This window comes from Sorex fumeus, unplaced genomic scaffold (assembly GCF_029834395.1).
Source record: "Sorex fumeus unplaced genomic scaffold, SorFum_2.1 ptg000191l, whole genome shotgun sequence".
NCBI lineage: Eukaryota > Metazoa > Chordata > Mammalia > Eulipotyphla > Soricidae > Sorex > Sorex fumeus.
The window spans coordinates 3800816-3818430 of NW_026606248.1; the positions used below are offsets into that span (position 1 = coordinate 3800816).

Sequence of the window (17615 nt, forward strand, 5' to 3'; positions counted from 1 at the left end):
GCCTTTCCCCACTTTAAAAAACTAAGGCTTAAATTAAGTGGGCCAGAGCATAATATAGCAAGTAGGGTGCCTGCCTTGCACACAGCCTACCCAGGTTTGATCTCAGGTACCCCATATGATGAGCCTTCCAAGAGTGATCCTTGGACTTTGAGCCAGGAGTAAGCCTAGAGTCCCCCTGAATGTGGCTGCAAAACAACAAAACTAGAGTATATGGGGCAGAGAGAGAGTACAGTAGTAGGGCGCTTGCCTTGCATGTAGCCAACCTGATTTCGAACCCCAGCACTCTATACAGTCCCCAGATCCTCTGCCATGAATGATTCTTGAGCCCAGAGCCAGAAGTAAGCCCTGAGCATAGCCAGGTGTGCACCCCAAACAAAACAAAACTAAATTAAACATAACTATTGAAAAATGAGTTATAAGGACTGTGTATATGACTCAAGTGATAGAGCACTTGTCCCTTGGCATCAAGTGGCCACTAAGCACAACTGGTAGTATTTTTGAGTATGGCTAGGTATGGCCTTAAGGGCAGCAACAGAAAATAAAAATTCACTTTAGTATCCTAGTGTAGGAGTACATGTTCTCTTTGTTCTGAATGAGATGGCAGGGCTGGAGAGGTAGGATGGGAGTTACGGCACTTTTCTTGCATGTGCCTGACTCTGGATTGATTGCTGTACCTGACAGTCTATTCTGCATTGCTGAGTAAACCCCCTGATGGTGCCTCAGGATCTAAATATATAGCACTGTATATAGATGGCAGGGTTTTTTTTTTTAAATATGTTTAAAATTTTATTTTTATAAAGTTGTTCACAGTAACTGTTTGCATTCAACATTTCCACACTAATTCCACCATCATTACATCTTCCCATCACCATTATTTTGAATTTTCCCACCACCACCCAAGCCTGCCCTATAGGCAGATGCTAAATTATTTATTGGCTGGAGTGATAGCACAGCAGCTAGGGCGTTTGCCTTGCACACGGCCTACCCGGGCAACCTGGGTTCGATCCTTCCACCACTCTCGGAGAGCCTGGCAAGCTGCTGAGAGTATCCCGCCCCCACGGCAGAGCCTGGCAAGCTACCCGTGGTGTATTCGATATGCCAAAAATAGTAATAACAAGTTTCACAATGGAGACGTTACTGGACCCGCTCGAGCAAATCAATGAACAATTCCCAATTGCTACTTTTTTTTTTTTTTTGCTTTTTGGGTCACACCCGACAATGCACAGGGGTTACTCCTGGCTCATGCACTCAGGAATTACTCCTGGCAGTGCTCTAGGGACCATATGGGATGCTGGGAATCAAACCCGAGTTGACCGTATGCAAGGCAAATGCCCTACCCGCTGTGCTATTGTTCCAGTTCCAAACTATTTATTTTGTATTGCTTGTTATGAATAGTATGAGGTGTCATGTGGCCGCGAAAGTGGCCGAGCACTGGAATTCTAAAACTTTTTAAATATTTGTGGTCTGGAGGTATCTGTGGCATGCTGCTCTCTTCCAAGATTCATATGTGAGTCTGAATCATGACATTAATTTACTTAATTGGCGTCCAGAGGCAGTTATTGGGCATGACTGCTAGGGAATGGAAAGAGCTGGGAGATGGGGGGAGATCACACATCCCCGAATCCATGAAGCCTGGAGTTTTTAGTCACTGGTCCTGCATACCTAAGTTTTTTGTACGGGGGAGCTCAGGATGAGCCTGTGAAGGTCGACCACGAGCATGGCTTGTGGTCTGGAGGTTAGAGGTTAGAGGTTTGGTTCTGGAGGTTAGAGGCTGCCCGGGTTCATTTGGGGCAGGTGGAGGGACACACCTTCTCCCCGCTGAAGTTCCCCAGTGAAATCAACCTGGCTACAGGGTGGGGAGACATCTCTGTGGCATGGTGCTCTCTTCCGAGATTCATTTGTGAGTCATAGATGGCAATTTTTTTTTTTTTTTTTTGCCTTTTGGGTCACACCTGGTGATGCTCAGGGGTTACTCCTGGCTCATGCACTCAGGAATCATTCGTGGCAGTGCTTGGGGGACCATATGGGATGCTGGGAATCGAACCTGTGTCGGCCATGTTGGCTGCGTGCAAGGCAAACGCCCTACCGCTGTGCTATCGCTACAGCCCCTGGATGGCAATTTTTAATTAAAAAGTTTGTGACTGTTTAAATTTGTATGCATTACTTAGGAAAGTTGAAAGTTGAAAGTTAATCAGATGGGCTGGTCACGTAATGAGATTTAAAGACGACCGTTGGACTAGAGCTGTTACTGATTGGATTCCACGGGATGTCAAGAGACCGCGTGGCCGCCCACCTACCAGATGGTCAGACTTCTTTGTCAAGGTCATGAACGATCAGTTTGAGGCCCTCCATGTTCCCGGAGCGAAGAGATGCCATTGGGCTACACTAGCACGCGACAGGGACAAATGGAGACGTTACTGGCGCCCGCTCGAGCAAATCGACGACTAACGGGAAGTTAAGTGATTAAGTGACTTAGGAAAGTTACAGATTTAAGGGGCTCTAGGAATGACTCCATGACCAGTGCTTTTTATTTTTCTCTTTTTTTGGCTTTGGGTCACAACAAGCAGTGTTCAGGGCCTTTTCTCAGTTCTGTGCTCAGGGGTCCTTCCTGGCATGACTTGGTTCATATGTGGTGCCAGGGATTGAACCTGGGTCAGCTGCATGGAAGGTAAGTGTCCTACCTGCCATACTATCACTGGCCTCCAGAGTGCATGCTTTGCAAGCATGAGACCACCTGTGTGATTCCTGATACTGCCCATATGCAGCTGCTGCTTTGCTGTTTGGGACTCTCAGAGCTGCAATGTAGTGTGCAATCTCTAGAGCAGTGTTTCTTAAAACTTTATAGCTGTGGCCCTCTTCCCACCTTGTTTTCCTCCTAGACCTCCCTATCCTACCCATTGGTCCCCTAGTCTTGTGCTGTGATTCCCCACTTATTTTTACTTATGACCCCTGTGGAATGTCCTGGAGGCACACGGCAGGGGTGGGGTGGGGGGATTGGGGGACCGCATATGGCCTCCCTTTGAGAAATGTTGCTATGGAGCACCACAGCCATGTGCATGCTCCGTGTAACCTCATTTTAGCACAACAGTGATCTTCCAGGGGTTAGTGTGATAGTGTAGTCAGAAGGGCACTTCCCTTGCATGCAGTTTGATCACCGGCCTCCCATATTGTACCCTGAGCCCTGCCAAGAATGATCCCTGACTGCAGAGCCAGCAGTAACTGCCAGGTGTGGCCAAAACAAAAAATAACCAGCTCAAGTTGTTCAACTAAAGGAGTGCACTTCCTCTCCTTCGGCCCATGTGCAAACACAACTGATGAGCACCGCAGCCAGGCAAGTATATGATCCCCAACCACATCAGCAGCTAAGGAAAGGGGGAAATATTACAGGTTCAGTTTAAATTTTTAAACATGTGATGGAACTAACATTTAGCAACTCCAGGTGCTGTATGATTAGAATAGTTTCATGAGAAGGTGTCAGTCTAAGAGCAGAATAAACCATTTTCAAAGGTCATTTATTGGAATCTCTTGATTTCAGTCTGTCCTGAAACAGGGATTCCAACTTGAACTTGCCTTAAACCTCCTAAAACTAAGTTGTCTGGCCTTAGCAGTAATACAGTACTTATTTATGAAGATTAATTTACTGAGTTTCACCCGCAAAACTTTAGTGAACTTAGATAAAATTATCACAAGATTGTAATTTCTTATGGTCATGGATTATGAAATCAGTCTGGTTAAAAAATAATTCTTTGGCTACATTTCCTTGCAAAGAGTTAAAATATACGTAGGTAACAGGCAGGGTAGGAAAGGCAAGTGGGAAGGAGAATGGGATGTAATAAGGGTTTTAAGAGAGCACATTGGGGAAAGTACTTGCCGTCCACATGACCAACCTGGGTTAGATCCCTGGGACCACATATGGTTTCCTTGAATACTATCAGAGTGATTCCTGAGTGCAGAGCCAGGGGTAAGCCCTGAGCACCAAATGGGTGTATCCTTCTAATTGAAAACAGATGCAGTTAGATTAATGAGGTTTGGGTCTGAGGAGATAATATAGAATCCAAACCACTATGGTGGCCCCAGTGGTGCTTTTCATCTAATGGTCCCCACAGTATTGCATCTTGGACCCTGGCTTGGCATAGTCTTCTCTTGCCTCTTAAAAAGATTAGGTTTGTTGCAAACTGGAGCCAAAATGGGCAACCTACTACATCTGACTTGCATGTGGTGACCATGCTTTTCAAAGTCATCTGGAAATCTGGATATTGGTAAAAAATTAGGCCTTTATCAGATTTTAAAAGTGCTTTTGTTATAGATCAGGTGACACACTGACAGTAGTATTGATGTTTATGATCTTGCTGTACAATTACCACACATTATCAATAGACTCCCCATGGCAGAGCCTGGCAAGCTACCCGTGGTGTATTCGATATGCCAAAAACAGTAACAAGTCTCACAATGGAGACGTTACTGGGCTCGCTTGAGCAAATCGATAAACAATAGGAGGACAGTGCTATCAATAGATTGCCCAAATTCTTTAGCAGTGCTCTTGGTCCGGGTTGGTTTGGAGTACGACAGAACTCTTAAGGACTCCAACTCTATACCCTTGTTCTAGTTTGTAGTTCCTGCAATAGGCCTTTTTAAAAATCCACTTTATTCACCCCCATTCCACATTTGGTGATTTGGTTTTGTAATCCAAGGTTGGGCTGGAGCCATAGCACAGCGGGTAGAGCGTTTGCCTCCCACGCCAGCCGACCCAGGCTCGATTCTCCATCCCTCTCGGAGAGCCCGGCAAGCTACCAAGAGTATTCCGCTCTCACAGCAGAGCCTGGCAAGCTCCCCATGGCGTATTTGGTAATGCCAAAACCAGTAACAAGTCTCAATGGAAACATTACTGGTGCCCACTTGAGCAAATCGATGAACAGCGGGAGGACAGTGCTACAATCCCAGGTCAAAGATATGTTATCATCTAATACTGACCATTCCTTTTATTTCTCTGCATACCACAGATGGAGGAGGTCATGGGTATTTATTGGCCCCTTTTTGACTGACTGCACTTTACATGGTAACTCTCCAGTTCCATTCAAGTTGCCAGTCAACTATGAGATTTCACCTTTCCTTATAGCTGAATAGTCTTTCACTTTATATATGCACTTTATTTTTATTGAGGTGTCATAGTTGCTAATACTATTAAAAGCCAACGGTTTCCCATTGGCAGAGCTACTATACCAATCCATAATATGTATAGAAAAAAATCTGGGGGTGGTCCCCACACCTGACATGGTTTCTGGCTCTGTGCTCAGGAAACACTCCTGATGGGGGTGAGGAGACCATACAGGGTGCTAGAACTCAAACCCCGATTGGGCCATGTGCTCACCTTACCTGCTGTACTATTGCTCTTGCCCCCTGTGTAGAGTTTTAATACAACTAGAATAAGAAGGCCACTCAGTGATTTCTTCCGACATCCAAATAATGAAGATTCCATTACATTGTATTTTCAAAAATATTCATGACACAAAGGTACTCGTACTTTCCGGGTTGGTTTGGGGCACGACAGAACTCTTAAGAACTCCAACTCTACCCTTGCAATAGGCTTTTTTCCTTCTTAAAGCAGGCGGGTCAGTCGGGTTTCTTCCACAACGTCCGGCGCGGTCAGGCAAACCTAAAACCGGGGCTCCTTTTCAAAGAGGCCAGAGCAATACAGCCTTGGTTAAATACCTGCGACAGCGTTTTAGGAGTGAAAACCCAAACTTAACCTTCCCTGGCCGTCACCGAGGCTCGGTGCTCCTGCTCAGCACGTGGGCCGCCGCCGCCGCCGCCGCCGCCGAGAGCGAAGAGCGAGCTGCTGCCGGCAGTCACCCAAAGGGGCCGAGAGTTCCCGCCGCAGCTCCGAATGGGCGGCGACAGAGAGACGTTCGGCGTTGCTAGGCAGCCGGCTCCACCTGCGGCTCCCGGAAGTGACGCGGCGTTCGTCCGGCCGTGGCTCCGCCCAGCGGCGGAACTCGAAACCCCGGCTTCGGCGGCTGTGTACGTGGACGAAGCTCGCGCCTGCGCAGGGCGCGCCTCCGGCTCAGCTGCGCTGCGGCTCCGGCTCGGGGCCGGCGGTCCGGGCCATGGTCCCCCGCTGACTGCGCCCGCGGCGCGGAGACCCGGGCGGGAGCGTCCCGGCTGCGCGGCGGCAGCGGCGATGAGTTGGTTCAACGCGTCGCAGCTCTCGAGCTTCGCCAAGCAGGCCCTGTCCCAGGCCCAGAAGTCCATCGACAGGGTGCTGGACATCCAGGAGGAGGAGCCCGGCGCCTGGGCCGAGACCACCCCGTTCGGAGAGCCGGGTAGGGGCGGGGCGGCCTTCCCGGGAGGGCGAGCCCGAGGGGCGCCGCGGGAGTCCTCCCCGTCTCGCCGCTGCCCGCCCCGCCCCCGGCGGCTCTTGGCCGTCCCCGGGTGGGTTCGGCCCCTCCTGCCGGTGCTCTGGGTCCCGTGCGCCCCGGGCGGCGGCTGGGCTCGCTGCTGGCGGCGGACCCGGCCCGGCCGCCGGCGCCTTCCTGCCCCCGGCTTGCTCGGACGCCGGCGGAGCCTGTGCGCGGGGCCGGGCCGGGCCGGGCCGGGGCGCCGAGGAGCTCGGGCTGTCCCGTGAGCGGCGCTCGGGGCTTCGGAGCCTGGCTCTCCGGTTTGCAGGACAGCCTCCTTGCTCATCCGTGTTCTACAGACGGAGGAAAAGAGGTCCAGAAAGCCTGAGCAGCTGCCTCGAGGCCACCTGGCACCGAGGTTTGGGGCGGAATCTGCTGGAAACGGTAGCCGTGGAGACCTTGGCCAGGACAGGGGCTGTGGGGGGCAATCTCCCATGTTCTTTCTTTTTCTTCTTTGATTTTTTGACTTTTTAGAAATTGGATCACTGAGGTAGACCCGTACAAAGCTGTTCGTGATTGGGTTTCAGTCATTCATTCATTCCAGCACCCATCCCTCCACCAGCGTACGTTTCCCAGCACCGGTGTCCGCAGGTTCCCTCCGTCACCCCCCCCACCCCCAAACCTCTGCCCACCTCTGCGGCAGGTGTTTTTCTTCTCTGTCCCTCTCCCTCCCTTCGTTCCCTCTCCCTCCCTCCTTCCCCGAATTATTTCTAACTAAGTAGCGGCAGGCGGCTCAGCATCGTTGAGCAGCGTGCTTGGGGTGCCTGACTTTTGCAAATCGATGGGCAGGGTTGAGCTAAAGAAGGGCTCGATGTGGGGGAAGATGAAGTTATCCTTGACACACCTTTCTGGCTGCCGTTTTCGATTTTACAAGGACCAGAATCGGACCTGTCTCTTAATGGTAATTGGGGATGCGTGTGTGTGAACCCCTTTGCAAGATGTTATAGGTGATCCTTGTTTGGAGAACCTTAACTTCCTGTTTCATGCTGTCCCGCATTTTGCATTACTAAACTTTCGAGAACAGAATGCCTTTTAATCGCAAGGGTACACATTTTATGAAACCGGGCACTTGAATTTTGCCTAAATTAACATTAAAAATAGGTTATTTTTCCCGAATAGGCTTAGATATTAGTGAAATGCCATAAGTGTTTATTGCTCATCAGTGTTTTTTGTGTTACTCTCAAAGATGACCCGAGAGGAGTAATAATGAATATTTATATCAGACATTGCCCAGGAAATTTTTGACTTGTGTCATTCATCAAGACTAAATGAATTTACTTGGGTGACCTAATCAGCTGCTAGACCACATGTAGCTTGCCCATTTTATCTTTTAATTTTGGTGGTCTCTCTTGTTGCCCCGTTGTTCCCACGTATTGAACAAATTGATATAAAACTGTGTTCCCAAACTAAAGTTTTCTCCGCACCTCTGAAGTCATATTAGAATGTAAACTTTATGTCTTAATTTTTTTTTTTTATTGAATCATGGTGTTTGGAGTACCTTAACAAAGTTATTCATGATTAAGTTTCGGAAGTACAGTGTTGTAACACGGGATCCTCTTACCAGTGTCCACATCTCTTCCCCACCCCCAGCTTCTGAGACTGTTCTCTTCCCTGACCTATCCTTCAGAGCATAAACTTGAATACAGAGCTTGATAGGTTTTAGGAATTTTTAGTTACTTTGTGCTTGCCCCAACAACTTTTAGTGATGCAGAATTTGTGCAGTTCTTAGCTACTCTTGAATTTAGCAAAGAAAGCTCTTAAAAATATTAGTAATATGCTGTTGTTGATTATCATTGCGTCATGTAGTAAAAAGCACTTCTGACTTGTGAGGAAAAAAAATCTAGTGCAGAAATTCACATTTCGGAAATTCATAGTGACCAGCAAATTACTGACTCAATTTGGAATTTAAGAAGAGAATGAAACTTTAGTAAAATGAATTTAAAGAATAGGACTTGGAGAATGAACTTGCCGTTAAGTGGACAAGAAAGAATTTGTGGGGCTGGAGCTATAGCACAGTGGGTAGGGCGTTTGCCTTGCATGCGGCCGACCCGGGTTCGATTCCCAGCATCCCATATGGTCCCCTGAGCACCGCCCCCCCTGAGCACCGCCAGGAGTGATTCCTGAGTACAGAGCCAGGAGTAACCCCTGTGCATTGCCAAGTGTGACCCCCCAAAAAAAAGCCAAAAAAAAAAAGAATTTGTGGGGCTGGAGCAATAGCACAGCTGGTAGGGTGTTTGCCTTGCACATGGCTGACCCCAGTTCTATTCCCAGCATCCCTTATCTTCCCTCAAGCACCACCAGGAATAATTCCTGAGTGCATGAGCCAGGAGTAACCCCTGTGCATCGCTGGGTGTGACCCAAAAAGCAGAAAAAAAAATCAGGGATGGGAGAGTGGGGGCGTAAGTGCCAACCATAGAGGCAGTGGGGTGGGGGATGGGGTGAGAGGGAAGCTGGCGGTGGGAAATGTGCACTAGTGAAGGGATGGGTGTTGGAACATTGTATGACTGAAACCCAATCATGAACAACTTTGTTACTGTGTATCTCACTGATTAGTTTAAAAACAAACAATCACAAATCATCCTGTTATTCGTGGATTGCCTTGAGCAGGCCCCAGTAAGTCTCCTTCATCCTGGCCCTGAGGTTATATTCAAGGCTCTTTAGGAGAATGAGACCCATCATTGTTACTGGTATTTGGCATATTGGGTACGCCACGGGGAGTTTGCCAGACTCTGCCGTGTGGGCAGGCTACGTTCGGTAGCCTGCCAGTTTGTCAAAGTAGGAATGAGATGTCATAATAAGTTTAAAAAATGAGCTAAAAATTAAAAAAAAAAAAAGAATTTGTGCTTTAGAAGTTACTGTACAAATCAGTTTATTTTTTCTTTGGAAAAGGAGTTTTGTTATCCATGTCTTAGGTCCAGTTGCTGAGTATTGTTTTTTGTAGCATAGCTATGATTTATTGTTAGTGTTATAAGAATGAAATTATTTGGAACTCACTGAATATCAATTCACGGAGGACTGCGGCTGGCCTGTGAGTGAAGATCCTGCTGATACTGTGATAGTATCTTGAATTTCAGGACTATATCACAAATACCATTACTTAATTACTCTTTAGAATTTTAATTTGTTGAGATAATGTTGATTTACAAGTTTTTTTTGTGTGTTTTAGGAGTACAGTGTTACAACACCATACATGCCACCAAAGTGCCAATGATTTTCTCAATTTGTTATGGGAGGGACTAATATATTGACTTTGAAAGTCTTTTATCTTTGCTCTTAGTTCCTGTAAAGCAGATTTACAACAGGTTTTCTCTTTAAGACCCAAGTTATCCTGGAAACTAATTATGTGGTAAGCAAGGCATTTACTAGGTGCAAATTGTATGTTTTCTAGGCTTTTAAAAAACCCCATATTTTACATTCATTTGACTTGTAAATAATGATTAAACTATTACTGTTGTATATATATATGTGTATATCTAATTTTTTTTCTTTTTGCCAAAGGATTAAATCCCTCTGTCACTGGAGGATGGGATACTTCAACCTGGGGGTTAAAATCAAGCAGTGAACCTCAAAGTCAACCAGTAGCTTCTCCTAAAGCAATTACAAAGCCAGTTCGGAGAACTGTGGTAGATGAATCTGAGAATTTCTTCGGTGCCTTTCTTTCTCCAACGGATAGCCAACCCATTCAGAAGAGTCCAGTGGTGTCAAAACCTCCAGCTAAATCACAGCGTCCGGAGGAAGAAGTGAAAAGCACTTTACAGGAATCTCGGCATGTAGTAGAAGAATCAAAAACAGCGGAACCAACTGAGTCTAAAGTGCAAGACTCTTCATGTGGATCAGAGGAACCTCTGGCAGTAGATAGTCTATCACCTAAAAATGAAAATAACTATGAAGAAACTGTTAATAAAGAGTCCGAGGTGAAAGTGCCACCCACAAGTTTGAAAGTCTCTGAAAGTGTAATTAATGTGAAAGTAACCAAGGAAAATGTATCCAGTATGTCTATGCAAGCTCTCCCGGCTGAAACAAAGGACATGGCTTTGGAACAGAAGGAGCAGAAGCATGAAGACAGACAAAGCAACACACCTTCTCCTCCGGTCAGTACTTTCTCATCGGGTACCTCGACCACAAGTGATATTGAAGTTTTAGATCATGAAAGTGTCATAAGCGAGAGCTCAGCGAGTTCTCGACAGGAAACTACAGATTCAAAATCAAGTCTTCACTTGATGCAGACATCTTTTCAGCTTCTGTCGGCATCTGCTTGTCCTGAATATAATCGTTTGGATGATTTCCAAAAGCTCACCGAGAGTGGCTGCTCATCGGATGCTTTTGAAAGAATAGACTCGTTCAGTGTACAGTCATTAGACAGCCGCAGTGTGAGCGAAATCAATTCAGATGATGAATTGTCAGGCAAAGGATATGCTTTAGCACCTATTACGGTTAATTCTTCAACTCCAAAGACTAAAATAGTGGAATCTGTTGAAGGAAAGTCTGAAGAAGTAAATGGAACATTAAGTGTACCCACCGAGGAAACAGAAATGGAAGAAAGTGGACGGAGCGCAACGCCTGTTAACTGTGAACAGCCTGATATCTTGGTCTCTTCTACACCAATAAATGAAGAAGAAACTGTGGTCGATAAGGTGACCGAGCAGTGTGAAGCTGCTGGACATCAGCCAGAAGGACTTTCTGAGAAGGAAGAAATTTGCAAGGTAATTAGAGAAAGTAGAAGAAAAAAAATTCAGATATGCTTTTCAGAGATAAAACAACTTGCTTAATATTTCAAGGTAGTATAGTTTGTACTTACTTTAGAAATAGTTATCTGTAGCATTAAGACTAAGTTTAGAGTTGAATATTAGTAAATATTTGAATTTTCTTTTTTCAGCATAACTAAGCATAAGAAAGTTGTTATGCATCTTTAATCTTGAGCCCTGTCAACTTAGAATCCTCTAGTGAGCACTGATTTGTCAGACAGCAAAGGATAATCTTCTTATGTTAACATATAGAACTTCTTTGCAGAGACAGGTTCTAAAATCTATGGGTTCCCTATCTTAATATTTTTGTTTTGCCTATGTTAACAGGATATTTTAATTTTTATTGATTTTTCTGTTAATTTTTAGTATTTCTATTGTTAGCTGTCAATAAGGGAAAATGCCCAAAGAAAAAGACATTGGTTAAGAATGACAGGTAGGTGGGGCTAGAGAGATAGCACAGTGGGTAGAGCGTTTGCCTTGCATGCAGCGGACCTGGGTTTGATTCCCAGCAACCCATATGGTCCTCTGATCACCGCCAGGAGTAACTCCTGAGTGCAGAGCCAGGAGTAAACCCTGTGACCAAAAAGAAAAAAAAAAAGACAGTGCGAAGGAGTGATGGTGCACCAGTGGGCAGGGTGTTTCCCTTGCATGCAGAACGACTGGGTTCTATCCCAGGCACCCCACATGGTCCACTGAGCACTGCCAGGAATGATCTCTGAATACCACTAAGTGTGGCTCAAAAACAGAGAGAGGGAGGGAAGAAGGGAAGGAAGGAGGGGAGAAGAGGGGAGGGGAGGGGAGGGATTGCTTTTACTGACAGCATTAAAAGACTGGTATAAAATTTTTACTATGAAATTTAGATCTAGAAATTGAATTGGATCTTGCATCTTTAGTAGGTCCCTCTGAGATACAGGATGCCTTGAAGAAATGTCCTCTGTGCCATGTATTAAATTATTTAATGCAGAAAAAAAGTGCTGGGTTCTATTACTTAAATTTATTATTATTACTCACAAATCATCATGCTATAGCTATAGTACTAATTTGAATTCCTAAAATTCAACACTATTAGCAATAAGATTATAAAACTTTTTTCAGAATATAATTTGCTTCTGAATAAATCTAAACCTAACTCAGGTAAGTGTTTTTGTTTGTTTTGGGACCACACCCATAGTTGCTCAGGGCTGTCTCCTGGCTCTGCACTCAGGGATCACTTCTGGTGGGGCTAGGGGGACCATATAGGTACCAGGGATGGGACCAGAGTCATCTGTGAGCAAGTCAAGCGCCCTATCCACCGTACTGTTGCTCTGGCTCCACGTTTTTTTTTTTTTAATTAATAAGTGCACCATTTTAACCTTCATACACAAAGTTATCACTTAACCTTTCTTTTTGTTTAGCATTGTACTATAGATAATATAAGTATACCCACCGAGGAAACAGAAATGGAAGAAAGTGGACGGGCCTGCTCGAGGCAATCGACGAATTTTATACTATAGATAATATTTTCTAAAATTAAATTAATTTTAAAAATGCAATAGATTGCACTAAAAATAACACAGATTACAATTTTGGGATAAAGAATAGTGTGGGAGACCAAGTGTTTGTATATCCATCACCCAGCTAAGACTGAGAACATACCTTGAAGCTTTGAAATTCCATTTTGATACTCTGTTTTGTTTCTGGACCTCCCAGGCATTGTGCAGGGGGCCCAGTGACCATGTCCAATAATTCTCAACCATGACCAGAAACTCAATGTTCAGGCCCAAGGATATGGTTCTTCTTGGATTCTGTGGTGCTGGGTATTACCTGGCAAGCCCCATTGAGCTTGGAGTCATTGTCAAGGGCTACAGCGAGCAGTGTTCAGTGGCCGCCTCCAGGGCTACACCCAGAAATGCTGGGCATAGTGTGGTGTTGGGGAGCAAAGCAGATCAGCCATGAGTCAAGCATATACCTTGACCTTGACTTCTGTGGTATTTTTCATCCGATGATGCTTTGTTTTGGATTTTTGAGCCTTATCTAGCAGAGCTCTGGGGCTCTGTGTTTTGTGTTCTCTGAGTTCTGTGCTCGGGGGGCCTTGAAGTCCCACCTGGGATCAAACTGAGTTGGCCAGGTAAAAAAGGCAAGTGCCTTAACCCCTGTACTATCTCCCCAGCTTTTAAAAAGGCAAGTGCCTTACCCACTGTAATACTGCTCTGGTCGCCTTAAAAAAATTATCATGACTGTCTCATTGATTGACTGTACATACTGTTCCTAAAATTTTACTGTCACGGACTATTGAACTATCTTGTTCAATTCATGAGGGCTTTTTCTTCTATGGTAAAGGGCTTTTTCTTCCATGGCATTCCTAAAATAATATTCCACATCAAAGAAAATAGAGATCTTCAACTAGACAATGCCTGTTTTCCAGAGTATATTAACTTATATTCTCTGTACATTTAGTACAATTAGCTATGTTGTTGTATGAATGTGTACTTTTCTATCAGATATGGATGAATTGTTCTTATTAAATACCTATGTGTTCCTAAGATATTTCTTTAAGTTCTTATTATGAGATCATATTGTTTTATTTATTTTAGTGATTAGATTATCTTTCCACAGGTAAAACTGGTCTTTGAAAGTAAAGTGTTGACATTGTGTGCTTTGTTCTTTTTCAGACTGTTGAATTTCTGAATGAGAAGCTTGATAAAAGGGAAGCTCAGTTACTATCTCTTAGTAAAGAAAAGGCACTTCTAGAGGAAGCTTACGATAATCTGAAAGAGTAAGTATTGTGTAAATGTGAATGATTTCATATATTTGAGGCCCATGCAATGGATTTATATTTTGTGTTTTTGAAGTTCAAGTGTTCATATAACTTAAAATTGTTAAAAACTGAATAGCATTCTATTTTATTTTGGGGGTTGCTCCTGGTGGTGCCAGTGAAGTTGGGATTGGGGAACTGCAGTGCTGAGATTGAGATTGCAAAACAAGGGCCTTAGCCCTTCCCTGTTCTGTCTTTCCCATAGAATAGCTTTAAAACTGATTTAAAGAAAATGATATCAAAGTTAAAAAAAAAGTCAAGTATTAATTTTCTTTCAAGAAGGTAGATTGGTAAAATGTGACACAAGGATTCAGAAATGGAAATTGTTAGTTTTTCATAATTCACAAAGCATCTATTGGTGGCATTTTCATTTTCTAATGGGCTTTCTTTGAGATGCATGACATAAATTAAGGCAGGTAATTTCTCTCTATTTGGGGGAGTTTTTTTGAGCCACACCGACTGTACTCACAGCTTATTCCTGACTCTCTACACTCAGAGTCCTCATAGTGCCTGGGGGATCATATGTGGTACCAGGTATCATATTGAACTGCAATCAGCTGAATGCATGGCAAGCACCTTAACCCCCTGTAGTAGCTCTCTGGTTCCAGTGTTGAGGAGGACCCCAAAAGATGATGGTGCAAAGGGAATGAGCATACACTTTGCATAGAATGCCCATGATTTGCCCCTGCCACCTCATGATCCCCCAGGCACTGTGCTGGCTATCCCCACAAACAGGGTGTGATCCAAAAACAAAAAAGAAGAAAAAAGTAGTCATTAAGTCAGAGATGTAACTCAGCTGTAAAATGAAACTATTATACTTTGGTAAGGTATAGTATGGAAAACTCTGTTCTTTTTCTTTACAAACTAAACTCATCATCTTACTTTTGGGATATATGAAAGTACCCTCAGTTTTAATATTGTTTCAAATTCAGTGAAATGTTCAGAGTGAAAGAAGAAAGCAGCAGCATTTCTTCCTTGAAAGATGAATTTACTCAAAGAATTGCAGAAGCAGAAAAGAAAGTTCAACTTGCTTGCAAAGAAAGAGATGCTGCTAAAAAGGTAAAGGAAGTTTAAATTTATGGTAATTAAAATCTATAGAGATGCAGTTCTTTGGAAGTACGTTTATCATATTTTGGGATTTTTTGTTTTGTTTTGTTTTTTGGGCCACACCTGATGGTGCTCGGGGCTTACTCCTACACTGAGTTCAGGGATCACTCCTGGCAGGGCTTGGAGATCATAAGGGGATGCTGGAGTTTGAACCTGATGGTGCCACATGTGAGGCAGTGCCCTGCCCACTCTTGCTGTGACTCCAGAAATACATTTTTGATATCTTGGTATTGGAGAGAATAAAAATGAAAATCATACCATGTTCTTTAAGCACATTAACAATTGTGGATTTATTTTTAGTACTTTTAGAATCAGATTTGTAGTTTTTATTTTGGGGACACACCTGGCAATGCTCAGAGGTTATTCTTGGCTGTGTATTCAGAGATAATTCCTGGCAATGCTCCAGAGAACATATGGGTTGCCAGGAGTTGAATCTGGGTCAGCTGAGTGGAAGGAAAGCACTTTACCTGATGTTGTATGTCTCTGGCAACAAATCACATCTATCTATCTATCTATTTTTTAATGTATTAAAAATATGTATTCTGGGTGGAGCAATAGTATGTAAGGCGTACTATGGGTAGGGGGTCTACCTTGCATGTGGTTGACCCAGGTTCAATCCCCAGCATCCCATATGGTCCCCTGAGCACTGCCAGGAGTAATTCCTGAGTGCAGAGCCAGGAGCAACCCCTGTGCATTGCTGGGTGTGACCCAAAAAGAAAAAAGAAAAATACATACTTGAATTAAAAATTTATACCAGTATTTGGATGTAAGTTCTTCTAAGAATTATGGCAAGATATTGGTTTGTGCAAATGATCATTTTATCAGAGTTAATACATACACCTTAGAGGGCATTAAATGATATTTATTTGGTGTTTGGGCCACACCTGGTGATGCTCAGGGTTACTCATGCTCTGCACACAGGAATCATTCCTGGCAGTGCTCAAGGGACCCTGTGGCTTGCCCTACCCATTGTGTTATTGTTATAGCCCAGGGTACTAAACTTTAAAGAAATTATCTCTTTGTTTTTTCCCTCTACTTAAAGCATAGTAAATATGCACTTTTCTATTTTTTTGCTTTTTGGGTCACAATTCAGTGATGCTCAGGGGTTATTCCTGCCTCTGTGCTCAGGAATTACTCCTCGCGGTGCTTGGGGGACCATATGGGGTGTTGGGAACTGAACTCGGGTCAGCCACATGCAAGGCAAACACCCTACCTGCTGTACTATCACTCCGGCCCTAAATATGCATTTTTAAGTGAAAATAATTTAGAAGTAAAAAACGTTAGTGGTTAGTGACTTGGAAGTCATGTTGACTTATTTCTTGTATGTTTTATTTTTGGGGGCCACACTTGACAGTGCTCAGGGCTTACCCTTGGTTCTATCTTCAGAGATCATTCCTGGTGGGCTCAGAAAACCATATGGAGTGTTGGGGATAGAACCACTCCCTGCCTGCTATACTCTTGCTCCAGCCCCATGCTGAACTGTTCTGATAAATTCTTAACCTCAGCCCTATTGATAGTTTGAACCAGATATTTCTTGTTATGTGAGGCTGTGCCCCAGACCCCAGCAAAAAATGCCTCACCTTTCTAACCTCTATCTAACCTTACCAGTCTCAGTTATGATCATTTTTTAACTTTGACATATGTTGTCAGATGTCCTTTGGAAGCAAAATCACTCATGCTGTAATAATTTGAAACAGTTGGATATTTCAGAAATCGGTAGCAAATTAAGCTAATTATTGTTTGAAACCAAATGATTAATTAATACTACTTAGCATCTGCATTTCTCACCTTATTTCCACTCCCCTCCTTGCCTTCTTTCTTTTTCCCCCCCCTTAAATTTTTATTAGTGAAACACCATGAGGTAGACTTACAAATTTTTGTGCTTGGGTTTTCGTTGTACAATGATCGAGTACCCATCCCTCCACCAGTGCCCATCCTCCACCACCACGGGTCCCAGTATCCTCCCTGCCGTCTTACTTTATTTAAACACCGTGGTTTACAAAGTTGTTCATAATACATTTAATGGGCATTCAGTGTTCCAATACCAGTCCCATTTTCCCAACCACCCCCAGCGCTTGCCCCCTTAGTAGGCATGAAATAATTTATTTTATATTGCTTGTTGCAACTATAAATGGCTAATGGAACTATCAAAAAATACTTCAGTGGAAGAACATTCGTGAAAATTGTTAGAGCTTACCATGGGGTCATTGAAGTCTTTGAGGGTTTATTAAGCTCTTTGTTGTTAGTTGAGCCTTCTGTTTTATTGTTTTTGTTTATTGAGCTTGGTTGGCGTCTCTGTTACTTTTCTATCTAGTTTGATGCGCTCCTACGGGGATGTCAGTATTAATGGAATTTGGAGGTGTCTCACAATCCCATATGTGATCTTGCACTCCAGAAACTCTAGGATCTGTAGAACTGAGTTTACATGACAGCTGATGTGGGTGTGGTTGCCAGGGCTTCTGGAAGTACCCAGGCAGGGATGTTACCCACCCCCATGCTGAGCAGACCATGGAGTTCTCAGCCTGAAAACCAGTGGACCTGGAATTTTTGTAGTTTGGTGTCTGTGGGATACGG

At 44.1% G+C, this 17615-nt stretch overlaps 1 protein-coding gene across 1 annotated transcript in view; it reads left to right on the plus strand.

Moving 5' to 3' along the window:
- Positions 1 to 6175: 6175 nt before the first annotated feature.
- Positions 6176 to 17615, plus strand: part of TMF1 (TATA element modulatory factor 1) — a 35127-nt gene continuing 23687 nt past the window's right edge. Inside the window, exons 1-4 of the mRNA XM_056108008.1 lie at positions 6176 to 6320; positions 9894 to 11098; positions 13792 to 13895; positions 14867 to 14993. Of these exons, the coding sequence (XP_055963983.1) occupies positions 6179 to 6320; positions 9894 to 11098; positions 13792 to 13895; positions 14867 to 14993 (1578 nt within the window). The 5' untranslated portion in view covers positions 6176 to 6178. The remainder of the gene's footprint in view (positions 6321 to 9893; positions 11099 to 13791; positions 13896 to 14866; positions 14994 to 17615) is intronic.